This window comes from Hylobates moloch, unplaced genomic scaffold, assembly GCF_009828535.3.
Source record: "Hylobates moloch isolate HMO894 unplaced genomic scaffold, HMol_V3 SCAFFOLD_4, whole genome shotgun sequence".
Taxonomy (NCBI): domain Eukaryota; kingdom Metazoa; phylum Chordata; class Mammalia; order Primates; family Hylobatidae; genus Hylobates; species Hylobates moloch.
Genome location: NW_026652279.1, coordinates 95559619 through 95582368, shown reverse-complemented (window position 1 = coordinate 95582368; position 22750 = coordinate 95559619). Strand labels below are relative to the sequence as shown.

Genomic DNA, 22750 nt, shown 5'->3' with positions numbered 1-22750 from the left:
ACATAGACAACTTGCTATGCTGACACTCCCTGACCCTCTGGTACTAACATTTTCTGAATTTTTCCAAAACATTAAGGTACCTTGTAGTCCCGGTTGGCATCAGACAACTGCCAGTGTGAATTTGGCACTCCCATCCTCTTATATTCCTCAGCGAGATCAATGAGCTGCCAGCCTTGTAGTCGTTCTGAATCATTTTGTTTGGGATTATAAGAAAATGCATAGAGATCTTCATATTTCGCTATAGAATACAAAATTTTAAATGTTAAGTGCAATTTATAAGACTTATACACTACCAATAAATGTAATTTTTCAGTTTTCTTCCTTCATTTTTCTCTTTACAATCTTCAAAGAGATGGCTAATACCTGAATATATTTGATGTTCAGTATGCAAATGATTATACCTAAAAAGCACACATATCAATCTAAGATTGGATTTGTCATCAGCAAAAGTAAAGCTAATAAATACAGTTAGACTTTCATGTTAAATCCTCTATTGCAATGTTTCTTTCTCTTAAAAGTAAAATTATAAAGACACTAACAGATATTTCCTACTAATCACTTTCCCAAATGAGATGTAAAATAGACTAATGTTATAATGAGAAGCTAGAGATAGCATACAGAACATGAAACTGCATTATACATCCCTATAGGGACACTGTTGACTAAAAATGGCAACTGTTGCACAGAGCTCTTGGGGCGCTTCAGAATCATCTTTACTATAAACTCTGGCTTAATTTGAGACAATAGGATGCTACAGGCTGATGTCCTCAGAGAGAAGAATGAACAAAGACCTGCTCTGAGACCACTCTTGCAGGCAGCAATCCAGATTGCTCAACCAAAATCCAGTCCGACATATAATTCAAGTCATGTTGGGGGGAGGAAGTCACCAGATCCACAGGGCATAAGTAGTGATAAGATTCTTCTTTAGTGCCTCATGCCTGCAATCCCAACACTTTGGGAGGCCAAGGAGGGTGGATCACAAGGTCAGGAGTTCAAGACCAGCCTGGTCAAGATGGTGAAACCCCGTCTCTACTAAAAATACAAAAATTAGCTGGGCGTGGTGGTGGCTGCCTTGTAATCCCAGCTACTCAGGAAGCTGAGGCAGGGAACTGCTTGAACCTGGGAGGCAGAGGTTGCAGTGAGCTGAGATTGTGCCACTGCACTCCAGTCTGGGCGAGAGAGTGAGATTCCGCCTCAAAAAAAAAAAAAAAAAACAAGAAAAAGGTTCTTCTTTAGGACTGATATCCATCTCAACCTTATCTCAACCTTACTTCTGCTAAAATAGAATTCACCCTCTCTTGTTTCTCTGCTCATCTTCTGTATCTCCCACTCAAATCTATTAAATATTTTAGTCCCACTGCTACCAAAGGACCTTGACCTTCCTTAACTTTTCATTCCATAATATCAACTTCCAAGTCATTCTCTTTGATTGTGAAATACCCACTTAAAAAATATGTTTTGCTACTTGCCATCAATAGACTTAAAAGATTAATATAAACCTGTGGTTTTTTAAGTCTCTACTATAAATGCTTTACTTTTTCCTTACCATTACCCCTTCTGATTACACCATTCTTATATCAGATCAATAGTTTCTAATTACTTTCAGGCCAATTTGGGGGAGATAAGAGTACACAAGAACCTGACTGTCAGAGTAAAAAAGGATAAAATAACAATAATAAAACATTAAATAAAGTATCTTAGATAACCCATCTCAAATTGAGCATGTAAGCTTTGGTCTCTAAGAACAATACCTTGTTTTGACAGTTGTAGCAAAGAGTTGTAAATATCATGGCAATCTCTTTCTCTGGGAACAATGAAATGCACAGTTCTGAAGTTCTTGCACTGAATCACAAGGGGGCATCCAGAAGTAGTCAAAGCAAGTTTCTCTACTGAGGCAATATGGTGGTGTAATATCTACAGCATGAAAAAACATTCAGGTCATCAACATGGAAAGCACTAAATATTCTCTTCTAGAATGCATAAGTTTAAGACTGTCCTCCTCAAAAAAAGTTGGAAATGTTACATACTCACTCAAACTTCACGTTTTTAAATGACTGAATGCCCAAGTCAGAAATATGGGTGTCACTCTGATCCCTCCTCCATCACTCCACATACTCAATCCATTATCAGACCCTGGGAACTGCATCTCCTACATGTTTCTGTAATCTATCCACTTCTCTCTATCTCTACTGTCACATCCCTAGTTGTAATGTCCCCACTGTTTCTCACCTGAACTACTATAAACAGCCTCCTAAATGCTCTCTCCATGTCTACCCTTGACCCTCTGATCCGTTTTCTACAACACAGTAGTGAACATTGAAAAGCAGACTAAAAAAAGGAAGGCAATCTAGTCATTTCAAGTCGCTCTCCCGATCACTGTGTTCTAGTGACAACAGCCTTCTTTTGGCTCCTCAAATGCACCAAGCTCCTTTACACATGGTCAGATGCTCCCACTAACTGGAATACTGTAACACTACCTCTTCATCTAAGAACTTCTAGACACATTTCTGGCCTTTGCTCAAAACTCATAATATCACCAAAAGCGTAGCCTGACATGCCCCACAACCCTTCCCAAGTAAGTTAGGCCCCCTCCCTTTTCTTTCTGCAGATCAAGCTATACTTTTCCTTCATAGTGATGGCAGCAGCGGCCTGTGTGGAGTGGCCACTGTGAGGATGCCAGCTGCAGTGGGGGAGGTGCAGCCAGGGTTGCACGCTCTGCAGAGCAGCCAAGACCTGGGAACAGTGATCCCAGCGGAAGCCCCATGCCCTACCGAGTTGGCAGGGCAGGAGCCACACTCCCGGGCACAGCTGCAGCTGCCCAGCCATGGCTCTGGACCCAGGCATCCCTGCGCTCTTGGGGGCCTAGGAAACCCCCTCTCCCTGTAGGTTCAGAAGTGCCTGCTCCCACTCCCTGGCCTCTCCGCACTCTCATTGCCTATCCTGTGGTAGAGCAAAGTTGTGGACATGTCCCAATAGCTGAGCCCAGGTACTGTCGTGATCTGGCTGGGTGTGCATGTGCTTGGGGTGGCACTGACACACCAGCCCCTGGCTGCCTTGGCCCCTCTAGAAACTGCTTCTGAGGCTAAAACTTTGGGTGCCCATGAGCACAGGAGGGAGGCCAAGGACCTGAGGGTGGCATGGTGAGGAGTTGATCAACATTACATCTCCAGCACTTAACACAGTACCTGGAACATTATAATTGCCCTCCTCAAATCAAAAAGCTTGCAAATGTTATATATCACACACTTCAACTTTAATTTTTTAAATGTGAATGCCCAAGCCAGAAATATGGATGTCATCCCTGATCCCTCCTTTATCACAATAAGAGTTTACTAAATGGATGAATAAAAAGTCCTACTATAAACTCAATACTTGATGGTATTTTAAACATATGCTTATCATTCTCACCTACTACCAATAATATTTTGTTTGCTACTAAAAATGCCTACTTTTTCTTAGTACCACTCCTATTAAAATATTTATAGAAAACTTTTCTGGAGAACTAAAGATCACAGGCTCCCAATCATGCAAGAGACCCATTAATCCCAAATTAAACTAAAAATTCAATATAAATTTCAGTTTAAAAATTCCAATCTGCTTTGTTTTGTAGTGAAGGATGATTATTTATATAATACACATATATTATGTAATTATTATATGTTAATATTAATTATACATATTAAATCTAAAGTTCACCTGCAAAATTAAATGCATATAAATAATCAAGAAAAGCTTGAAAAACAATGAGAGAAGCAGTTGTCAATGGAAATTAAAACTACATAGAGAACAAATAATTCACACACACACACACACACACACACACACACACACACACACAGCCCTTACTTATGGCTAAGATTTAGCACCATTATCACTTATATTAATGGGCCTGTGACAAGTTACTAAAAATGATCTAATAATAACATTTAAACAGAGAATAAGGAATAAAAGCCAACTGTAATATTACAAGTTGAGAACCCTTTATCCAAAATGTTTGGGACTAGAAGTATTTCAAATTTTGGATTTTTAAAGATTTTGGTATATTTGCATTATACTTATCAATTGACATCCCTAATCTGAAAATCTGAAATCTGAAATGCTCCAATGAGCATTTCCTTTGAACATCATGTCAGTGCTGAATTTTTGGATTGGGGATATTCAACCTGTATATCACTGTTCTGATTTTAATTATAAAGACTCAAAAGTAATTGCAGGAAGAAAATGATGAAGAAACCTGGTCCTACTACTAACTAGTTATGTGATTTGAAAACATAATCAACTGTAAAGTGAGAAAAAGGATATAGGGTTGATAAGGCCCCTTCTGGATCTAAGATGTTCATTTCTATGGCTCTAGTATACTAAACAAACTTCATTTAGGGGAAACATAAGGGAATATACTGGTAAGAAAGCATTGAAAAGACAACAATAGGAGAGTAGAGAATAACACAGATACCTTTTTGCTGCCCCTCAAACTACATTCCCAGCAGCTGAAGGAATAGCTATATGGGAAGCCTTCATTTATATCTCTACGAGATGGATAATAGAGAAAATACTGAAGCAAGTAGACAAAGGAGGGGTAGATGGAGTGGATGATAATATGACTAATTATTTCAGAAGGTACTGCTGGGTAAAATTCCTGGCAATTCTTGCACAAACAATGGATGGAGAAGGGATCCAGTGCCTCTAGGGAATACAACTTCTCCAAGATCAGTATCTCAAGTGAGTTTCCTTAACAGCTGATATAGAATCATATATCAATTGGTTAGCCTTCTTGGGGAAATCAGAAGAGTACAATCAAAGAGAGAAAGAGAAGAGTACAGCATGTGCCGTACAGGGGTGTACCACAGAGCAACATGAATCTCTGGACTGGGAGGCATAACTGACCTCTAATCTTGATTCAACTGCTTAGAAAAATAGTATGAGTGGCTATGATTTACTGCCACTACTATGTTTTAGGCACAGATGTTTTTCATATTTTCTCTCATCTAAGACTCACAAAAGCCCTACATGACTGATGCTATATACCCATTTTATGTGGGTGCTAAGCTCGAAAGTTACATACTTTTTGGCAGACACTGTTGGTCTGCCATTCCCCCCACCTTCCTTACTTGCAACATCCTTTTCCCTCAAGAGATCAAAAATACTAGGATCTGCATTCTCTGCCTCCTTTTCAGGTAGGAGTAGCCAAGTGTCCAGATTTTCAAACAATCAGATGTTAGGGAAAGTCGGCTGGGGGCCTTCTGAGAGAGCTTCTCCTCCCTGATAAAAGGAGAGGGGGCTACTGAGGAAAGCCTACCCACCTCTCCTGCTTTGCAAGGTTTGGCACCATGTTCAGTCAGGTATTCTTTTACTTACAGCCAAAAGCACCCTGACATAGTCACCCAAGCAGTGAATAGCAGAGCTGACATTTGAACCCAAAGCTACCTGACAACACAGCCTACATGAGCTTCTTTTACTACTCTGCACTGCCTGTTTAACAATGAATGAATTACTACTTCCCTGAGCTTCAGCTTCTTCATCTATAAAGTGGAGGTTCTAAAATCTGGCAGTTAGTGGCACAGAAATATGCCCAAGTCTCTTCCTCTCAGGCACAGAGACACAAGCCCCATATTCTAATCCCCTTTCCTACTTCTTTTTCTGCTTAGCACTTATCGCTATGTATTTTACTTATTTACCTATTTATTGGTGATGTTATCCATATCTCTCAGCACTAGAATGTTGGCTCCATAAGGGTAGAATCTGTACCTGTTATTATTGGCTATAGTTTCCAAAATATCTAGAATAGTGATATGAAACACACTGTAGATGCTCAATAAGTGTGTGCTAAATGAATGAGTGAATGAATTCTAAAACAGAAAAGGAAGAACAAAGAGTCCAAAATAGCCATGGCAATTTTGAATAACAAGCTGGGAGGGTATGCTCTACTTGATATCAAAATTTACTTAAAAGCTATAGTCAATAAAACAGTGTGGTACAGTGTAGTCAGTATACCAAACGAATAGAAAACTCAAAAGCAGAGCCTCACATACATGGAAGATGTTTTTATGACAGAGCTGGTACTAAAGACGAATGGAATGAAACAGTCAATAAATGGTGCCAGTCGTCTATATGAAAAAATAAAAATGAATCCCTATTCACATCATACACCAAAATATTTCCCAGATGTATTAACAACTTACAGGATCAAACTTAAGCTTTTAGAAGAAAATACAGAAGAACCTTTATGACTTTGACATAGGAAAGGATTTCTTAAGTCACAACAGAGCACAAACAATAAAAGAAAAAAATGAAAAATCTATAACATTAAAAATATAAACTTTAACTGAGAGACATAAAATAAAAAACACAGAACACAAGCCACACACTGGGAAAAACTATCTATGACACACACATCTGACAAAGCATTATAACCTAGAACTCTTTATTTCTTTTCTTGAATAATACTTTTTTTTTAATTCAGTGGGTACACGTGCAGGTTTGTAATATGAATATAATGAATGATGCTGAGGTTTGAGCTTCGACTGAACCCACAGCCCCAGATAGTGAACACAGTACTCAAGAGGTAGTTTTTCAACCCTTGTTCCTCTACTTCCCTTCCTCCTACCTCTATTAGTCTATTAATGTCTATTGTTCCCATCTTTATGCTCATATGTACCCAATGTTAAGTTCCCACTTATAAGTGAGAACATGCAGTATATGGTTTTTTGTTTGTGCTAATTCACTTAGAATAATGGCTTCCACCTGCATCCATGTTGCTATAAAGGCCATGATTTTGTTCTCTTTTTATGGCTGCATAGTATTCTGTGGTGTGTATGCACCACATTTTCTTTATCCAGTCCACTGCTAATGGGCACCTAGGTTGATTCCGTGTCTTTGCTATTGTGAACAGTGCTGCAACAAACATGCAAATGCCAGTGTCTTTTTGGTCGGATGATTTATTTTCCTTTGAGTATATATCCAGTAACAGGATTGCTGGGTTGAATGGTAATTCTATTTGTAGCTGAGAACTCTTATAAAATCAATAAAAGACAAATAACCCAATAAAAAAAGAAAAGGAAACTCTTTCCTTTTTTTTAATCTGAAAAGAGTAAATTCTTTGTAATCAGCTCACTAACATTACAATTGGACATCTACTAGATAGGCAAAAAATTTTAAATTGACAATATCAATGTTGTTGAGGATGTACAACATTGTGTAATACACTACTGAGAATAAATTGGAACAAACATTTTGAAGAGGTGACATACTTAGTAAGGTTATATATGTGCTTATTCAAGACCCAATAATTTTACTCCCAGGCAAATATCCCAAAGAAACTCTGGCAAATATACAGAAAGAAACATATACATATGTCTCATATAAATACACAAAATGTTGTTTACATGTATATGTATACTGCAACATTTACTAGCAAAAAAAAAAATATCCTAATTAAAATTTGTATAAAAACACTGTGGAATATACCAAACAATCCATTTGATCTGTTAACATGTACATATTTTTTAGATTTTTAAAAATTAAAAGGAACAATAGTTTGGTTTTTTTTTTTTTTTTTTGAGACAGTCTCACACTGTTGTCCAGGCTGGAGTGCAATGGTGCAATCTTGGCTCACTGCAACCTCCGCCTCTTGAGTTCAAGCAATTCTCCTGCCTCACCCTCCTGAGTAGCTGGGATTACAGGCACCCACCACCACGCTCCGCTAAATTTTTGTATTTTTAGTAGAGATGAGGTTTCACTATGTTGGCCAGGCTGGTCTTGAACTCCTGACCTCGTGTTCCACCCACCTCGGCCTCCCAAAGTGCTGGGAATACAGGTGTGAGCCACCATGTCCGGCCTAGGAACAACAGGTATTTCATAATTATTTATGGAGACAACAGTGTGGTATCTTATAGAATTCCATGTTACATATTCTATAACTGATTTATCAGAAGGGAGGGCAGGAGTGATCTGGAGACCAAAAAATATTTTGGTTGAGATAGGTAACCAATGATTAAAAATTCTGTTATACACATTCAAAACAAAACATGACAGACCAAGTCCATTATTATTATGATAAACAGTACAGCTGCGGTCCTCCTTACCCAGGTTTCTTTTTGATGAGAGTCTATAAATAATAGATGTGTAGCCGTAAGATAGAGTGTTCCTGTTAATGACTTGTTGCTGGTACTGAATCGGTCAAGTAATTTTACTTGTTCAACCTAAAAGAAAAAAAGATGTTATTTCTCATTTCAAAAGTAGTATAAATTATTTTTCTGTTAGCCCAGGACTTACACGCACCATTCTCAATTGTTTCTTCCTTCTGTCTAAAATCATAAGAGCTTATTTAATACTTACTGTTAAATTCCATATATCTTTTTGGGGATGTATAAGCCACAAACAACATGGAGATTATTTACAGTTATAAATGTAACCAATAGAGAACCACACTGTAAAAAACAGTAACACTTATATTGAGGGTAGCAAGAAAGAGGGGTACAGTACAAATAAGCAAAAACATTTTTCATACCCAAGAGTCAACATTTTTATCTAAAGTTGGAAAATCAAAAAATAAATATATTATTATCTAGAGTTTTAGAGTAAACTACCAGAAAAATTAAATCAGGAAACATTTAAATGGCTGCCAACTCCAACTTAAGTCTCTATATTGTCCTCACTATCCCACACCAGGGCAATGATTGTTTTTTGTCCACCTCTGGGCTTTTACTCACACTGTTCTCTGTTTCTAAAATGGTCTCTTCTGCTTAGCTAAGTGGCAAGCATTCTTCAAGACTCACTAACATCCTGCCTCCTAACATTAATCCTTATTAGAAAATTAGTTCATTACTTATGTCTTGGCTTTGTATTCCTCTGTAGCTCTGAATTCCCTGGTATAGATTATGTCCTATGCTGCTTTGGCCTCCTCTAGTGCCTGAGCTGATAAGGCACATAGTATGTCTTTATGAATACTAGTAGACACACACACACGCACACACACACACACACACACGATGTTGTTGCTGGAGTGGAGAGTGGGACTAGGGCTAACCAGGAATGTGCAGGAGACTACTGCTGGGAATCTTTGTGTTATTCATCCTTATGAAAAAAAGTAAAAGAATCACTGCCAACCTAAAAAAATGTTAATTTGGGCCAGGCATGGTGGCTCACGCCTGTAATCCCAGCACTTTGGGAGGCCAATGTGGGTGGATCACCTAAGGTCAGGAGTTCAAGACCAGCCTGGCCAACATGGTGAAACCTCTACTAAAAATACAAAAATCAGCTGGGCATGGTGGCACACATCTGTAATCCCAGCTACTTGGGAGGCTGAGGCAGGAGAATTCCTTGAACTCGGAAGGTGGAGATTGCAATGAGCCAAGACTGTGCCACTGCACTCCGGCCTGGGCAACAGAGTGAGACTCCATCTCAAACAAACAAACAAACAAACAAACAAAAGTTAATTTATGTGTACCAGCCGGTTGTAGACAGTTTTTAAAATTGTTTATGTCTTCCAAATCATCTAGATAGCTAACCACTAGCTTATTAATTCTACAATTTTCTCCCATATATTAATATATTTCATTACTGCTGGGCGCAGTGGCTCACGCCTGTAATCCCAGCACTTTGGGAGCCAAGGCGGGCGAATCACGAGGTCAGGAGTTCAAGACCAGCCTGCCCAACATGGTGAAACCCCGTCTCTATTAAAAATACAAAAAATTAGCTGGGTGTAGTGGCAGGCGCCTATAATCCCAGCTACTCGGGAGGCTGAGGCAGGAGAATCGCTTGAACTTGGGAGGCAGAGGTTGTGGTGAGCCAAGATTGCACCACTGCAATCCTGCCTGGGCAACAAGAGCGAAACTCTGTCTCAAAAAAGAAAAGAAAAGAAAACAAAAAAGAGAAGAGAAGAGAAGAGGAAGCCTTTCTACTTATAAACCTGAATAAAGATTTCTCTTAGAGGTCAACATTTATTTCATTGTTTAGGACCATTTCTTCCTTAAATAAAAATCTAGCTTCGTTTTACAATACATTGCAAATCCAAACTTAAACACCTTTTAAGACAAATGGGATCAACTACTGTTTACTCCTCTTCACTGTGCGTGACTTGGCTAGAAAGGGCACTGTGGCCAGCCAGCACTGAGCAATTATTGCAATATAGATCTCACCTATCTTTTTGGGTGGAGACACAGAGCCAAACCATATCATTTCCTAAGCTATTAAAACAAAGTTTTTAAGGCTCTAACAAGAAGACAATTGATGAATATATATGGAAATAAAGGTTACCATAAAGTATCAACACTACTCAAGCAAATAATTTGTATCCACATCATTCAGTAGAGTTTCACATAGCTTCTCAGAAAAAATTAATAAGTCTATTGGCAAGTAGTCTAAAAGTGGGGAAGGGCTGATTTTATTACTATTTAATTAAATAGGAAGTTTGCTTTCAAAAGAAATCCACGTGAAATTTTAAATTTGTGGACTTTTTGAATATCATAAATATTCCTGGCTGTGCTCCAATTACAAACCTTAAATTGTAACTTCTCTATGAGGCACAAGTAACTACAAAGCTTCTATACATGGAAAACAATCACACCACTTTTCATTTGGATTTTATTCCTCTCTGTCCATCCCCTGTTTACTATTACTCTTCCTCAGGGGTCCATTCTCTATAGGAATCTTACCTACTATCATTATGTTAGCCTGTAAGTTAATGACTCCCAAAATTGTATGTCCAGCTCTGCTCTCTCCTGAGTTCACACTGTTTGCTACACAGATAATATTTCCTGACATACTAGTGAGGTCTCATTATGTGCCTAGTGCTGTGATAAGTGCTACCATACATTATTTCTTTTAATTTTCACAACTCCTGTGTAGTATGTACTAGTACCGTCCCCACAGAAACTGGGACTTGGTGAGGTTGGTTAGTCATCTCAAAGTCATACAGCTAGAAGCGGCTAGTGGTATAGCTTAGTCATAAACCTATGTGATCTGATTCCCAAGCCAAAACACCTTCCTTCCCACTATGCTATACTGCCTCCACTTAGATGTGTTTGAGCCATGTTATACATACTGAAAGCAAAACTGATTTCCCCTCTCACCCCTCACAAATATGTTTCTAATTCTGTATTTTGGACGTGAGTTAATGTTACTCCTCCATCCTTATCAAGTCACCCACACTGGAAATCCATGAATCATCCTATGACTTCTTCTCAACCCTCAGCATACAATCAATCACCAATTCCTACCATTTTTATCACCTAAATATTTTTAAATCTGCCCCTTCCACCACTATTAAAGTAATTCCTAAATTATAATGAAAGCCTCTGTTCATGTATCTGTCTTTTCCACTAAAGACTAACATAGCCCAGGGCAAAGACTTTCATTTATGCATGAATATCTATCTCCTAACGGCTAGTAGAGTGTCTGACACAATAAATGTTTGTTGAACTAAGATGAACTGCCACAGAAAAATTATTCCCCCAGGTGAAAACCAGAAGGTGTGCCCAATTTACCAGTGATTCCTTTTGTTGAAATCATTTGATTTATTAAATAAGATTCTTCTTTATCCCATTACACTTTTCCTCACCTCTCTGCTATCTTTTCCCTACACAGTGGGTGAACAGTAGGTATTCATTCAGTAATTCTTGAATAAACCAGCAACAAACTAAAAGCAAACAGAAAACTACTAGTAGAATACATAGGTATAGTTCAGTTTTTGGTTTTGGGTTTTTTTCTGTGTGTAGTACATGTCTGAACTTTCAATCTTCTATCCCCACTCCATCATTCAATTAGAATAAAATCACTCCTCTAGAACTGTATAGTTCTTTCTGGCTGGGTCTCTTATCAAGGCGGGAAATTTGTGGTGAAAATGCTCTTTCCAACACTCTAAGCCTATTTCCTGACTCCCCCTAGTTTTATATGCAAAATAATCTGAAATTCTCTTTGTTAGATCTTTAATTTTGGTCAGCTATACACAATTCAAATCCTAGCTGTTCATATGAATCACCTCTAAAACTTTGCAAAAGTATAAATCCAAAGCCTCACCCCAACTTCACTCAGTTATCTGAGGAGATGGAGACTAAGAATCCATATTTTTCATAAGTTCACCTGCTCATTCTCATGCAACTGATATTTCTTCTAACTTTAACTCCAAATTAATTCCTCTGACTCTTAACACACATGAGGCTAGCTTCCTTCTCTACCTTTAGGCTCTTTTCCCAAATATTTACGGCCTCAGCTTACCTACTTCTCCCACTTTTTAAAGGAGCTTATTACAACTTTGATCCTTTAAAATGCACAACTGCTACTGGGTGTGGTGGCTCACACCTGTAATCTCAGCACTTTGGGAGGCAGAGGTAGGCAATCACTTGAGCCCAAGAGTTTGAGATCAGCCTGGCCAACATGGCAAAACCCTTCTTTACTAAAAATATAACAATTAGTGGCCAGGCGCAGCCTGTAATCCCAGCACTTTGGGAGGCCAAGGTGGGTGGATCACCTGAGGTCAGGAGTTCGAAACCAGCCTGGCCAACATGGTGAAACCCTGTTTCTAATAAAAACACAAAAATTAGCTGGGCAGGCACCTGTAATCCCAGCTACTCAGGAGGCTGTGGCAGGAGAATCGCTTGAACCCAGGAGGCGGAGGTTGCAGTGAGCCGAAATTGCATCACTGCACTCCAGCCTGGGCACAAGAGCAAGACTCTGTCAAAAACAAACAAACAAAACAAACAAACAAACAAACAAACAAAATTAGCCGGGCATGGTGGCGCACACCTGTAATCCCAGCTACTCAGGAGGCTGAGGCATGAGAATCACTTGAACCCTGGAGGCAGAGGTTGCAGTGAGCAGAGGCCAAGTCATTGCACTCCAGCTTGAGTGACAAAGCGAGACTCTGTCATAAAATAAAATAAACAAGATGCACAACTCCATTACATGCACGCACACACTCAAACACACATATATCTTTGAAGAACATGTAGATAAATATATACTATCAGGAAAGAGTTTACTAATTCACTCAACAAAAATGTACTGGCTATCAACTAAAGGCCAATCTATCTGTATCTCATTTCTTTATCTCTAAAATAAGGACAATAATCTCTCTTCAGAAAGCTACTGAAAGGTTGGATAACAAATGTCAGGTACTGATATGGTTTGGCTCTGTGTCCCCGTCCAAATTTCATCTTGGATTGTAATCCCCATGTGTGGAGGAAGTGACCTGGTGGGAGGTGATTGGATCAAGGGGGTGGTTTCCCCCATGCTGTTCTCTCTTCACAGTGAGTCCTCATGAGTTCTAATGGTTTTAAAGTGGGGCACTTTCCCCCTTTGCTCTCTCTGTCTCTCCTGCCACCATGAGAAGACGTGTCTTGCTTCCCTTCACCTTCCATCAAGATTGTAAGTTTCCTGAGGCCTCTCCAGCCATGTGGAACTTGAGTCAATTAAACCTCTTTCCTTTATAAATTACTCAGTCTTGAGTTGTTCTTTATAGCACTGTGAAAATGGACTAATACAGGTACTTTATTTGCCTAATAAATATAAGCAATAAAGTGCTCAATTAAATATTTGCAAAACTACTGTAGTTAGTAATCTGGTCAAGTAGGTAGAGCCCTGACAGTCCTCTATGTCAAGCTACTGTCCAGTTAAGTTCAAATGGAGAAAGGAAGAAGGACGCCTATGGAGTTTAAAAAGCAAATTCCACATTTTAAGGTGCTCCATAGTTGGAAAAAACTACTGTAAATGATGAAAGCAAAGATCAGCAAAATGTTCTTCACTAATGAGAATAGAGAAAATACAAAATTCTCAAGAGGAAACACAACATTTATGTCTCAATAGCAGAGGCATAACATTTTATCTGATGAAAAAAATATGTTAAGGTACAAAATCTGTGCTGTAGATTAAAAAAGATCCAGAGGTTTTTAAGCACAGTAGTCCATTAGGAAATACGGCTTATAAGATCATTCCAGTGTCAATGTGGAGAAAATGCTGAGTTGATTAAGGGCAACCAGGTAAGAAGCTAATGAAGCCAGCTAAGTGACTGGTTGATATTAGGGCCTGGAGTAAGCTATGATAGAGAGGAAGTCCATCTTGAGATAATAACAAAACTGATAAGGGAAGGAAGAGAGGAGGAAAAACAGAGATTCCTTAAGGGTTTTAAGCTTGTCACACTGGTTGCCATTCACTAAGATAAAGTAGTACAGAGAAGAAAATGTCTGAAAGAAAGGAATGTCTTTAATATAATAAACTGAGAACTATCTTAGCATATACCAACTTATATTCAAATCTATATAACAGAAAATCATTACATACAACTGCTTCAATAGGGTAATCTCTATATGAATGTGACAGATAGTGAAATTAATCTGAAATTATTCCAAAACATTTATTTAGTATTTACACTAAAGTTCTCAAGAAAATAAGAGAATTTCTGAGAAAATACACTGATTATTTTGCTCTTTGTGGCAAATCCCACCCCTCACCCCTAAGGAGGGGAAATCAAATATTTTTCTTTGCTAAAATCATTGGCATACAAATTTCAAACCACAGACTTAGTCAACTTCTAAAAACCAACTGCTTCTTTATATTTCCCCCTTTCAGCAAGGAACTAAAAGTATTTTACAGATGTTGCTACAGATTTTCCCCAGTCTGTTCTTGGAAATGTGTTAAGTCAGATGTTTAGGAAGCAACTACAGTTCTTTTAGGTCACTATCACTGAAGTACTACAGAAACTATTAGGATCCTTAAATTATAGGTATCATCACAGCCAAAAAGTAAATGAAAAAAAAAAAGAAAAAAAGACTTTAGGAAAAGAAAGAACAAACGAAAAATGAAAATGTGGCAAGGAGAAAGGAATTGGAAGATGTCACTTTGGTGAGGAATGGTAAATGCCAACATATATTACTTTAAGGACTATTTAGTTGAATTGCTGCCAACTATGGGCCTGCACTAAAGGTACCCTAATGGTCTACGCAGAAAGTTCAAATTTCAGCCAATTATAAAGTTAGAATTGGAAAACACAGAGAACCCCACACATACAGGATCACATTCAGAAAATGTTGGGGCCACTACAGGTGTAGTAGCTTACGCTTGTAATCCCAACACTTTGGGAGGCTGAGGCAGGAGGATTGCTTGAGACCAGGAGTCTGAGAACCAGTCTGGGCAACATAGTAACACCCTCATCTCTAAAGAAAAAAAAAATTATTTTTTAATTAGCCAGGCATGGTGGCATGTGCCTGTAGACCCAGCTACTTGGGAGGTGGAGGCAGGAGGATCGTTTGAGCCCAGGAGGTAGAGGCTGTAATGAGTTATGATCATACCACTGCACTCCAGCCTAGGTGACAGAGCAAGATCTTATTGGAAAGGAACAGGAGAAAGGACAAAGAAGAAAGGAGAAAGGAAAGGGGAAAGAGAAAAGAGGAAAGGAAAAGAAAAGGAAAAGGAAGGAAAGGAAGAGAAAAGAAAAGAAGAAAAGGTTGGAAATGAAAAACACAGGGAGTCACACAAACTCACATTCAGAAAATTCAGACACCTCTTTATCCCTGAGGAAAAAGTGGCCTCTGGGACAGGAAGGGACCAATGGCCTTCTTAAGACTTCTGTGACCAACAGTTGTACTTTACTTATTCTACGACTACATAACAACAGACACTGTGGCTACTGAAGCAGAAAGTGCACCATCACTGCTCCTCTGGCTTGTCACACTCCTTCCCTATAGCCAGGCACTCATCTGGGACTCTCAGAATCATTCCACACTGACATCCTGCCAAGAATTAGCTTTCAAAAAGAAAGCACATCAAGTTGTGTGCAGGAAGTGGAGGGCAGAGATTATGTTTTCTGTTCATGTATCCCAATTTCTAGAACAGTGTCTGGCTGCATATATTATCAAATGAAACAGTCATAGACCTCAAGAGGGGAGAGAGTAACCTCAGATCGTAAATCCAGTGGGCACTTTTCAGTTTTATCTTACTGTGCTTATTCCATCAATGGCTTCCTATCTCACTCAAAAAAAAGCAAAGATTTTACAGTGGCCTTCAAGACTACAGTAACTTTCCCCTGTTCCCCAACTTTAATCTTCTACTATGCTCTCCTTCACTCACCCTGCTTTAGCTGTCTTGCTTGTTCTTAGCAACCAGGCATGCCCTCAAAGGGTTTTTGCCCCTGCTGTTCCCTTTGTTGGGACTCTCCCCCGCATCCCCCATGTGGGGATGGCTTACTCCCTCACCAGTTTCAGGTTTGTACTCAAGAGTCACCTTCTCTGTAAGAGCTTCCCTAACCACTCAATTTATAGCAGTCCTCCCTTAAACTCCCTCTTCAACCCTCATACTCTCCAGAGCCCTGGCTTGATTTATTTTTATCCATAGCATTTACCACCATCTAACATACTATACATTGAACTTAATTTTGTTTATTGTTACCTCTTCTCCAACTAGGTAAGTTATAAGGGCAGGAGTTTTTGTCTGAACCTAGAACAGTGCCTGGCCCAAGGAGGAGGAAGCAGCCAGAGGATGGAGCAGAGAAAGAAATTAGAACAGGGAAGACTGTCCCCTTCCCATCTGTGTTTCACCTCTTCCAGATGCATCCAGCTTCTCCTCCTCTGCTTGCCCGCCTCCTTCTTTTATTTTTTCTTTTTTTAGATAGAGTGTCGCTCTGTCACCCAGGCTGGAGTGCAGTGGCGCGATCTCAGCTCACTGCAATCACCATCTCCTGGGTTCAACTGATTCTCATGCCTCAGCCACCCAAGTAGCTGGGATTACAGGTGCCCGGCTCCATGCCCAGCTAATTTTTTGTATTTTTAGTAAGACAGGGTTTCACCATGTTGGCCAGGCTGGTCTCAAACTCCTGACCTCAAGTGATCCTCCTGCCTTGACCTCCCAAAGTGCTAGGATTACAGGCGTGAACCACCATGCCTGGCCTGCTTGCCCCTTTTTAAGTGTTTAGACTTTTCTCCACAGTCTCAATGTATTCTCCTTGCATAAACTCATTTACAATAGAAATTTCAATGATCTACCTAAACACAAACAACTCCCTCCCAAATCTACTCAAGGCCAGACCTTTTCCCTCACACTAGATCCTCACAATCAGCTAGCTACTAGAAAAAATCTGACCACCTAAGCTTCTCCTATCCACCTCTCCTCTCTGTTCTTACTCACACTGCCCCAACTGACTAATCAAATCTCTTGATTAGATCATTATTCTGTGAGCAAGAGGGTGTGGTTAAGAGAATAGGCTTGCTATCAGAAAGACCTAAATTCAAGTTCCCTCCTCCACCTCTTCTTTGGTAGAGCTAACTGTGCGAGCCAGGACAAGTTATTTTATTTATTCTCTCAGGGTTTCAGTTTCCTCATCTGTAAAATGGGATAATATCTGTGAAAATCAAAACAGCACTTTACTTGGAAAAAGCATTCAGGTGCTCCTCAAAACCTATTGGCTCTTATTTCAAAGACAATTTAAATAATATCAGTTTCTCCTTATTCTTGATCCATTCTTATTTTTATATCTCCTTCCTTCTTTCAGAGGGAAGGTATGTTTGTATACATACATGGATGATCTCACATTCTAATGACAAAAAGAGGGAGCAAGCTAAAGAACAAGTTAGGCATAATTTTTGGAATAACTCAATTTGGGCCTTAGTAGGATCAGATTTTTATGGGACATTCCATTTGATTACAAACTCTAGCAATCAGTCTTTCATTTATAGCTTTAAAAAAGTTCTTCCATTCCATTCAGTAAAGTTCCATTCACAGATAAGACAATATCATTTGACATCAATATATAATGTCAGCCAAAGTACTGGCAGGGAAAGGAGAAAGATTGCATAAAGAACTGTCTCTGCATATTTCTCATTGTTTCTTGGCAGGACTATGTCATTATGGCAAAATTAGAGCTCAAAGCGATAAGCAGTAGCTACATGATTCATAAGTGTAGCTTGGAAATGCTCTTTCAGAAATCCAGATTTGGCATTTTTGATGCTATACAGTTAGTAAACCAAATATGACCAAAACAGAATGATATACATGTTCATTAGTATTCAGCTAAAATACTTAATCTGATAAATCTCTGGTTAGCAAGCAATAATGATCCTAAATATTATTTAAAAACAATACCACATAAATATTATTTATTTATGACAAAAAGAGGTTTGGGGGGGAAGCTCTTAGAATTATTATCAGCATTTATTTCTGAATCAATACTAATGCACATTTAACAACTAGATTAAAACTAGAGAGGCACTGGAAAGAGCATACATAGTCTTTGGAGTTAAACACACCTTAAATACTAATTCTATCTCTCATGAGCTAATTGAGCAGGTTACTTAAGTTCTCTAAGCCTATTTCCTCCTCACCTATAAATGGAGATAACATTACCCAGCTGACAGGGTTATTTAAGAGATCAGTGACGATACTGTATAAATTAACATATTTATACAATTGTACATATTATAAAGTAATAATATTATATAATTGGCTATATTTACATATAGTTGCTCAATAAATGGTAATTATTACTTTTCAAATAGAGCTGACTGAACAACAAAAATCACTTAATAGTCATAAAGGACACTCTACAGTCAATTTTGATCCTAATGACTAAACTACATAGAGGTCAAAACAGCTAATAAATCTAAAACAATCCACTTTTGGTTTTTAAATACTTACACTTATTTTTGCAGCAAACTAACTAAATCCAGGTGAAGGCTATGCATAATGGAAACAGAAGTTTAGCTATGTTCAATCTTTTAAGAATAAGTTATTTTCCCAATACATTAATAATTTAAGAAAATGTTACGGTCCCCACAACAATTAACAGAATGTACCGAGGTCCACCTCTATCTTGCTGTTATGTACCCAGTGTCAACACAGTGTCTGGCACATACTAGGTACCTAGCAAATATTTACTTGCGGTCTACATACACTCACTTAATATTACTCCAGAGTAATGATCCAATACTAGAAAAACAACCCAAAGTAATAAAGGAGCATATTTGAAAAGTAGTTTTAATAGAAAATTCATCAGAAATTTCTTAGTCTCTAAAAAGACCTTATTAAACCACTAGCACGGGACCACTGTGTAAAGATAAGTCAAAATCAGAACATTACTTGAAGAAAAGTTCATCAGTTGGTAGATAAGGAGGAATATCAGACAAAATGAAGGTCACCAGTGACAACTTTCAAAGAGCTAATAAGAGGGGCTACAACTCTACAAATAAAAACAAAGATATATATTCATAATAAATTGAAGGAGGAAAGATTTAAAATAATCAAAGGATCCTAAATATTTTCCAAGTCTGTTCACTCTTATCATCCACCTAAGAACAGGATTTGCTCTAGTTGATCAGATTCAGTTTACTTTTACTGATTTTTTATTCTTTTCCGCCACCCCGCCCCCCATTTATGTCACCCAGACTGGAGTGCAATGGCGCAATCTTGGCTCACTGCAATCTCCAATTCGTGGGCTCAAGCCATCCTCCCATCTCAGCCTCCCGAGTAGCTGGGACTACAGGTACACACCACCCCACCCGGCTTTTTTTTTTTTTTTTTGAGACTGAGTCTCGCTCTATTGCCCAGGCTGGAGTGCAGTGGCGCGCCACCTTGGCTCACTGCAACCTCCACCTCCCCGGTTGAAGCAATTCTCCTGCCTCAGCCTCTGAGTAGCTGGGATTACAGGCGCCTGCCACCACGCCCGGCTAATTTTTGTATTTTTAGTAGAGATGGGGTTTTGCCAGGTTGTCCAGGCTGGTCTCGAACTCCTGACCTCAAGTGATCCGCCCACCTCTGCCTCCCAAAGTGCTGGAATTACAGGCATGAGCCACCGTGCCCAGCCAATTATTTGTTTGTTTGTTTTTGTAGAAACTGGGTTTCACCATGTTGCCCAGGCTGGTCTCGAATTCCTAGGCTCAAGCCATCTGCCCGCCAGGGCCTCCCAAAGCGCTGGGATTACAGGCGTGAGTGAGCCACCGTGCCCAGCCTTTTACTGGTTTTCAATTGTGTGCTATGCACCGCAGAAAGCTTATGAAAAACAGAGGAGGTTCGAACTGATGCAGAAGGAAGTCACGTGCACTTAGCTACTACATAATACACATCTGGAACCAATGCAAGAACCTGATCCAATGTCCACTCTAGTCCTCTTTTCCATCTGTGCACCTTCTACTAGTCTGGTTATAGACTTAAGCACCCTTCCATTTTCAAAATTTAAGTACCCACAACTTGAATTCTCAAATTATTTTATCTTTCTTGTCTTAAAAAAAAATTTTAAGGGGTTAGTTTTCAGCATCTTCAATTTTACTAGATACGGTATGCACAATGTTAACATGAGCCGTAACTTTAAGATGGGCAGCAACTAAAGGGCTTCAGCCCAAAACGTGGAGAGGCTGCCTTGCAGTGGGCTCGCAGTGATTTTAAAATGTTATTCTTCTCGTCTCGATTTATGTTTTTCTCCCTCTCAAAGTTAAACTTAAATGTTGTTGGAAACGTAATTTGGTAATATTCTGATGTCATTTCCTTTCGTTTTCAAATTTGTAACGAAATAAAAATATTTGTTCGTTCTCAAAATAAAGGTCTTCCACACACAAAAATTAAGCATGGAGTGTAATAAGGTCAATCGAATAAAGCTGCATCCGACCTTTTAAAATATGGAATAACATTTTTCCCTTCTCCAGAACTCCTGTTACACTGACTACTGACACAGGACAATGCCTTAAGTTTGAAGCACAGACACGGAAACACCGGATCCGAAAGACTGGAGACCGAGACAGCAAAGGGAGGTGGGAGCGGAGTGCTGATCTCGGCTCCTCCAAAACTCGTATTGTCAATCTGTGACACGGGACAATGAAATGCCAGCAAGGACAAGCTTACACAGCATCATAATGTTAATTTGAAGACGGTTTTCCGGTTGATGAGGCAACGAAAGGCTGAAAGACCCCAAAGTTAAAGGAGCCCCAATTTTGCCCGAGAAAACGTAGAGCTAGGAGGGCGGTGACCAGTTTTCCCAGACTTATCCCTACGCACTCCGAGATGCTGAAACTGGGACCCCTGCTCCTGTAGGTACAGGAGGCCTCTGCACCCCACTTGGCCCAAGCTGACCCTGCCCTCCAAGGCCAGGCCTGGCCAGACCCTCCCGCCCCGGGCCGGGTCTCCGCCGGGCCGGCCCCAAGCCCCGGTCAGGCCAGCCGAGCCTTCCTCTCCTCCTGCCTCAGCCAGGTCAGAGCAGGGCTCCTGAAGACTGGCGGTCCCGCGCCCGACTACCTTGGTCGTCCGGATATGCTCCATCGCAAGGAGACGTCAGCCGGCAGCCGGTGTCACAGGCGTACCATACGGCTAGAGAAACAGGGCGGTGACAGCGACAGAGAGCAAGCGGAAACTCCCTCCGCCAGCCACCGCCGCGGGTCCGTCTGCCGGCCCCGGTAGCGTTAACGGCGCAGGCGCAGCCGGTGAGCGCCGACTCCTAGAAACACTTCCCCAAACCCCGCGGCCTCCCGGGGGACTCGAGGAAGGCAGGCAGAGCGTCTGCGGACCGAGAGCGGCTTACTGGTTCGTCCCGGACAGCGGCGGATCCCACAGCGCCCGCTGCTGGCGGAGGCCGACACTGCTCACCACCCCACCCGAGGCAGTCTTTGTCATCCAGCCGAGCGGACGCGCGGGGCGGTCGGGGAGGAAGACTGCGTGAGAACGGATCCCGAGTAAAGGGCTCTTGTGGGGTGAGGGCAAGACTGGAGGATGTTCTGAAGTCCATCGCCATACCAATGGAGAGCACCAAATTTAGTTTGAGCTGCAGTTCTACTCATAAGAATGTATTCTAAGGAAATAATCAGATTTGGAGTTATTCTAAGGAAATAACCAAATAAGAAAACCAGCCTTATTTGAAACAATCAATTCTCCAATACTACGGATTCCTTATGTAAAGTATGATGATTAGCTAGTCCTCAATCTGGTCTGGTGTCAGAGTCCCACCCCCTACCTCAATTTCATACGATGTCAGCACCAGCATCCATTAAAACTCATCCTGTAGAGGGATATCACATAACGAAAATGTTAATGCTGCATTACCGAGTGAAGAAAAAACTGACTATGGAACAATAAGTTCAATGTAGCTGTGTTCTGTAATTTTTATTTATGTAAACAAAAAGTTTACATTTCTAGGTGAGGGTTTCAGGTAATTTTTGTTAGAACACGTCTAAGGTGGTACTTCTCAGCCTGGAGTGAGTTTTCTCCCCAGGGGACATTTGGTAACATCTGGAGATATTTTTGGTTGTCTCAAATGGTGGTGGTGGGGGGCTGGCGGCGGGGGGCAACTGGTGGGTGGAGGCCAAGTCGCAAGTCGGCTGCTGAACACCCTACTAGGCACCAGACCAACCCCCCAACAACAAGGAATTATCCGGCCCAGAGATGACAACAGTGCAGAGGTTGAGAAACCCAGCTCTATGCCAGGCGCGGTGGTTCACGCCTGTAATCCCAGCACTTTGGGAGGCTGAGGCGGGCGGATCACTTGAGGTCAGGAGTTCAAGTCAGAGAAACTCTGCTCTACGTTTTGTAAGTATTCTGTACTAAGAAGATTAAGGTTTGTAATCTTCATCTTTCTTACTGTGATTGGTGTTAGAAAAGCCTAACATCTAAATTTTCTCTTATAATTAAAAATTTTGTTTCACTTATTTGTTTCATTTTGTTCAAGTTGTCTTGGCTTGTTTTGTTTTGAGTGCCTACTATGTTTCAGACAGATTGCCAAAGCAATGGAGATGGTTATTAAACACAACAGCCTTTGCAGTGGAGTTGCTGACTCCTCTAAGGTAAATAT

At 40.1% G+C, this 22750-nt stretch overlaps 1 protein-coding gene across 5 annotated transcripts in view; it reads right to left on the bottom strand.

Annotated features, from left to right (window-relative positions):
- Positions 1–22750, bottom strand: part of MTMR6 (myotubularin related protein 6) — a 46298-nt gene that overhangs the window by 18764 nt on the left and 4784 nt on the right. For 2 of the 5 annotated variants that reach the window (XM_032150620.2, XM_058437745.1), the window contains exons 2-4: positions 8082–8198; positions 1752–1914; positions 81–238 (exon numbers count right to left, since the gene is read on the bottom strand). In XM_032150620.2, coding sequence (XP_032006511.1) covers positions 81–134 — 54 coding nt within the window. In that variant the 5' untranslated portion in view covers positions 135–238; positions 1752–1914; positions 8082–8198. Of the gene's footprint in view, positions 1–80; positions 239–1751; positions 1915–8081; positions 8199–21204; positions 21499–22750 lie in introns of those variants that run through there. The other 3 variants (XM_058437746.1, XM_032150618.2, XM_032150619.2) reach the window with 3 other exon arrangements.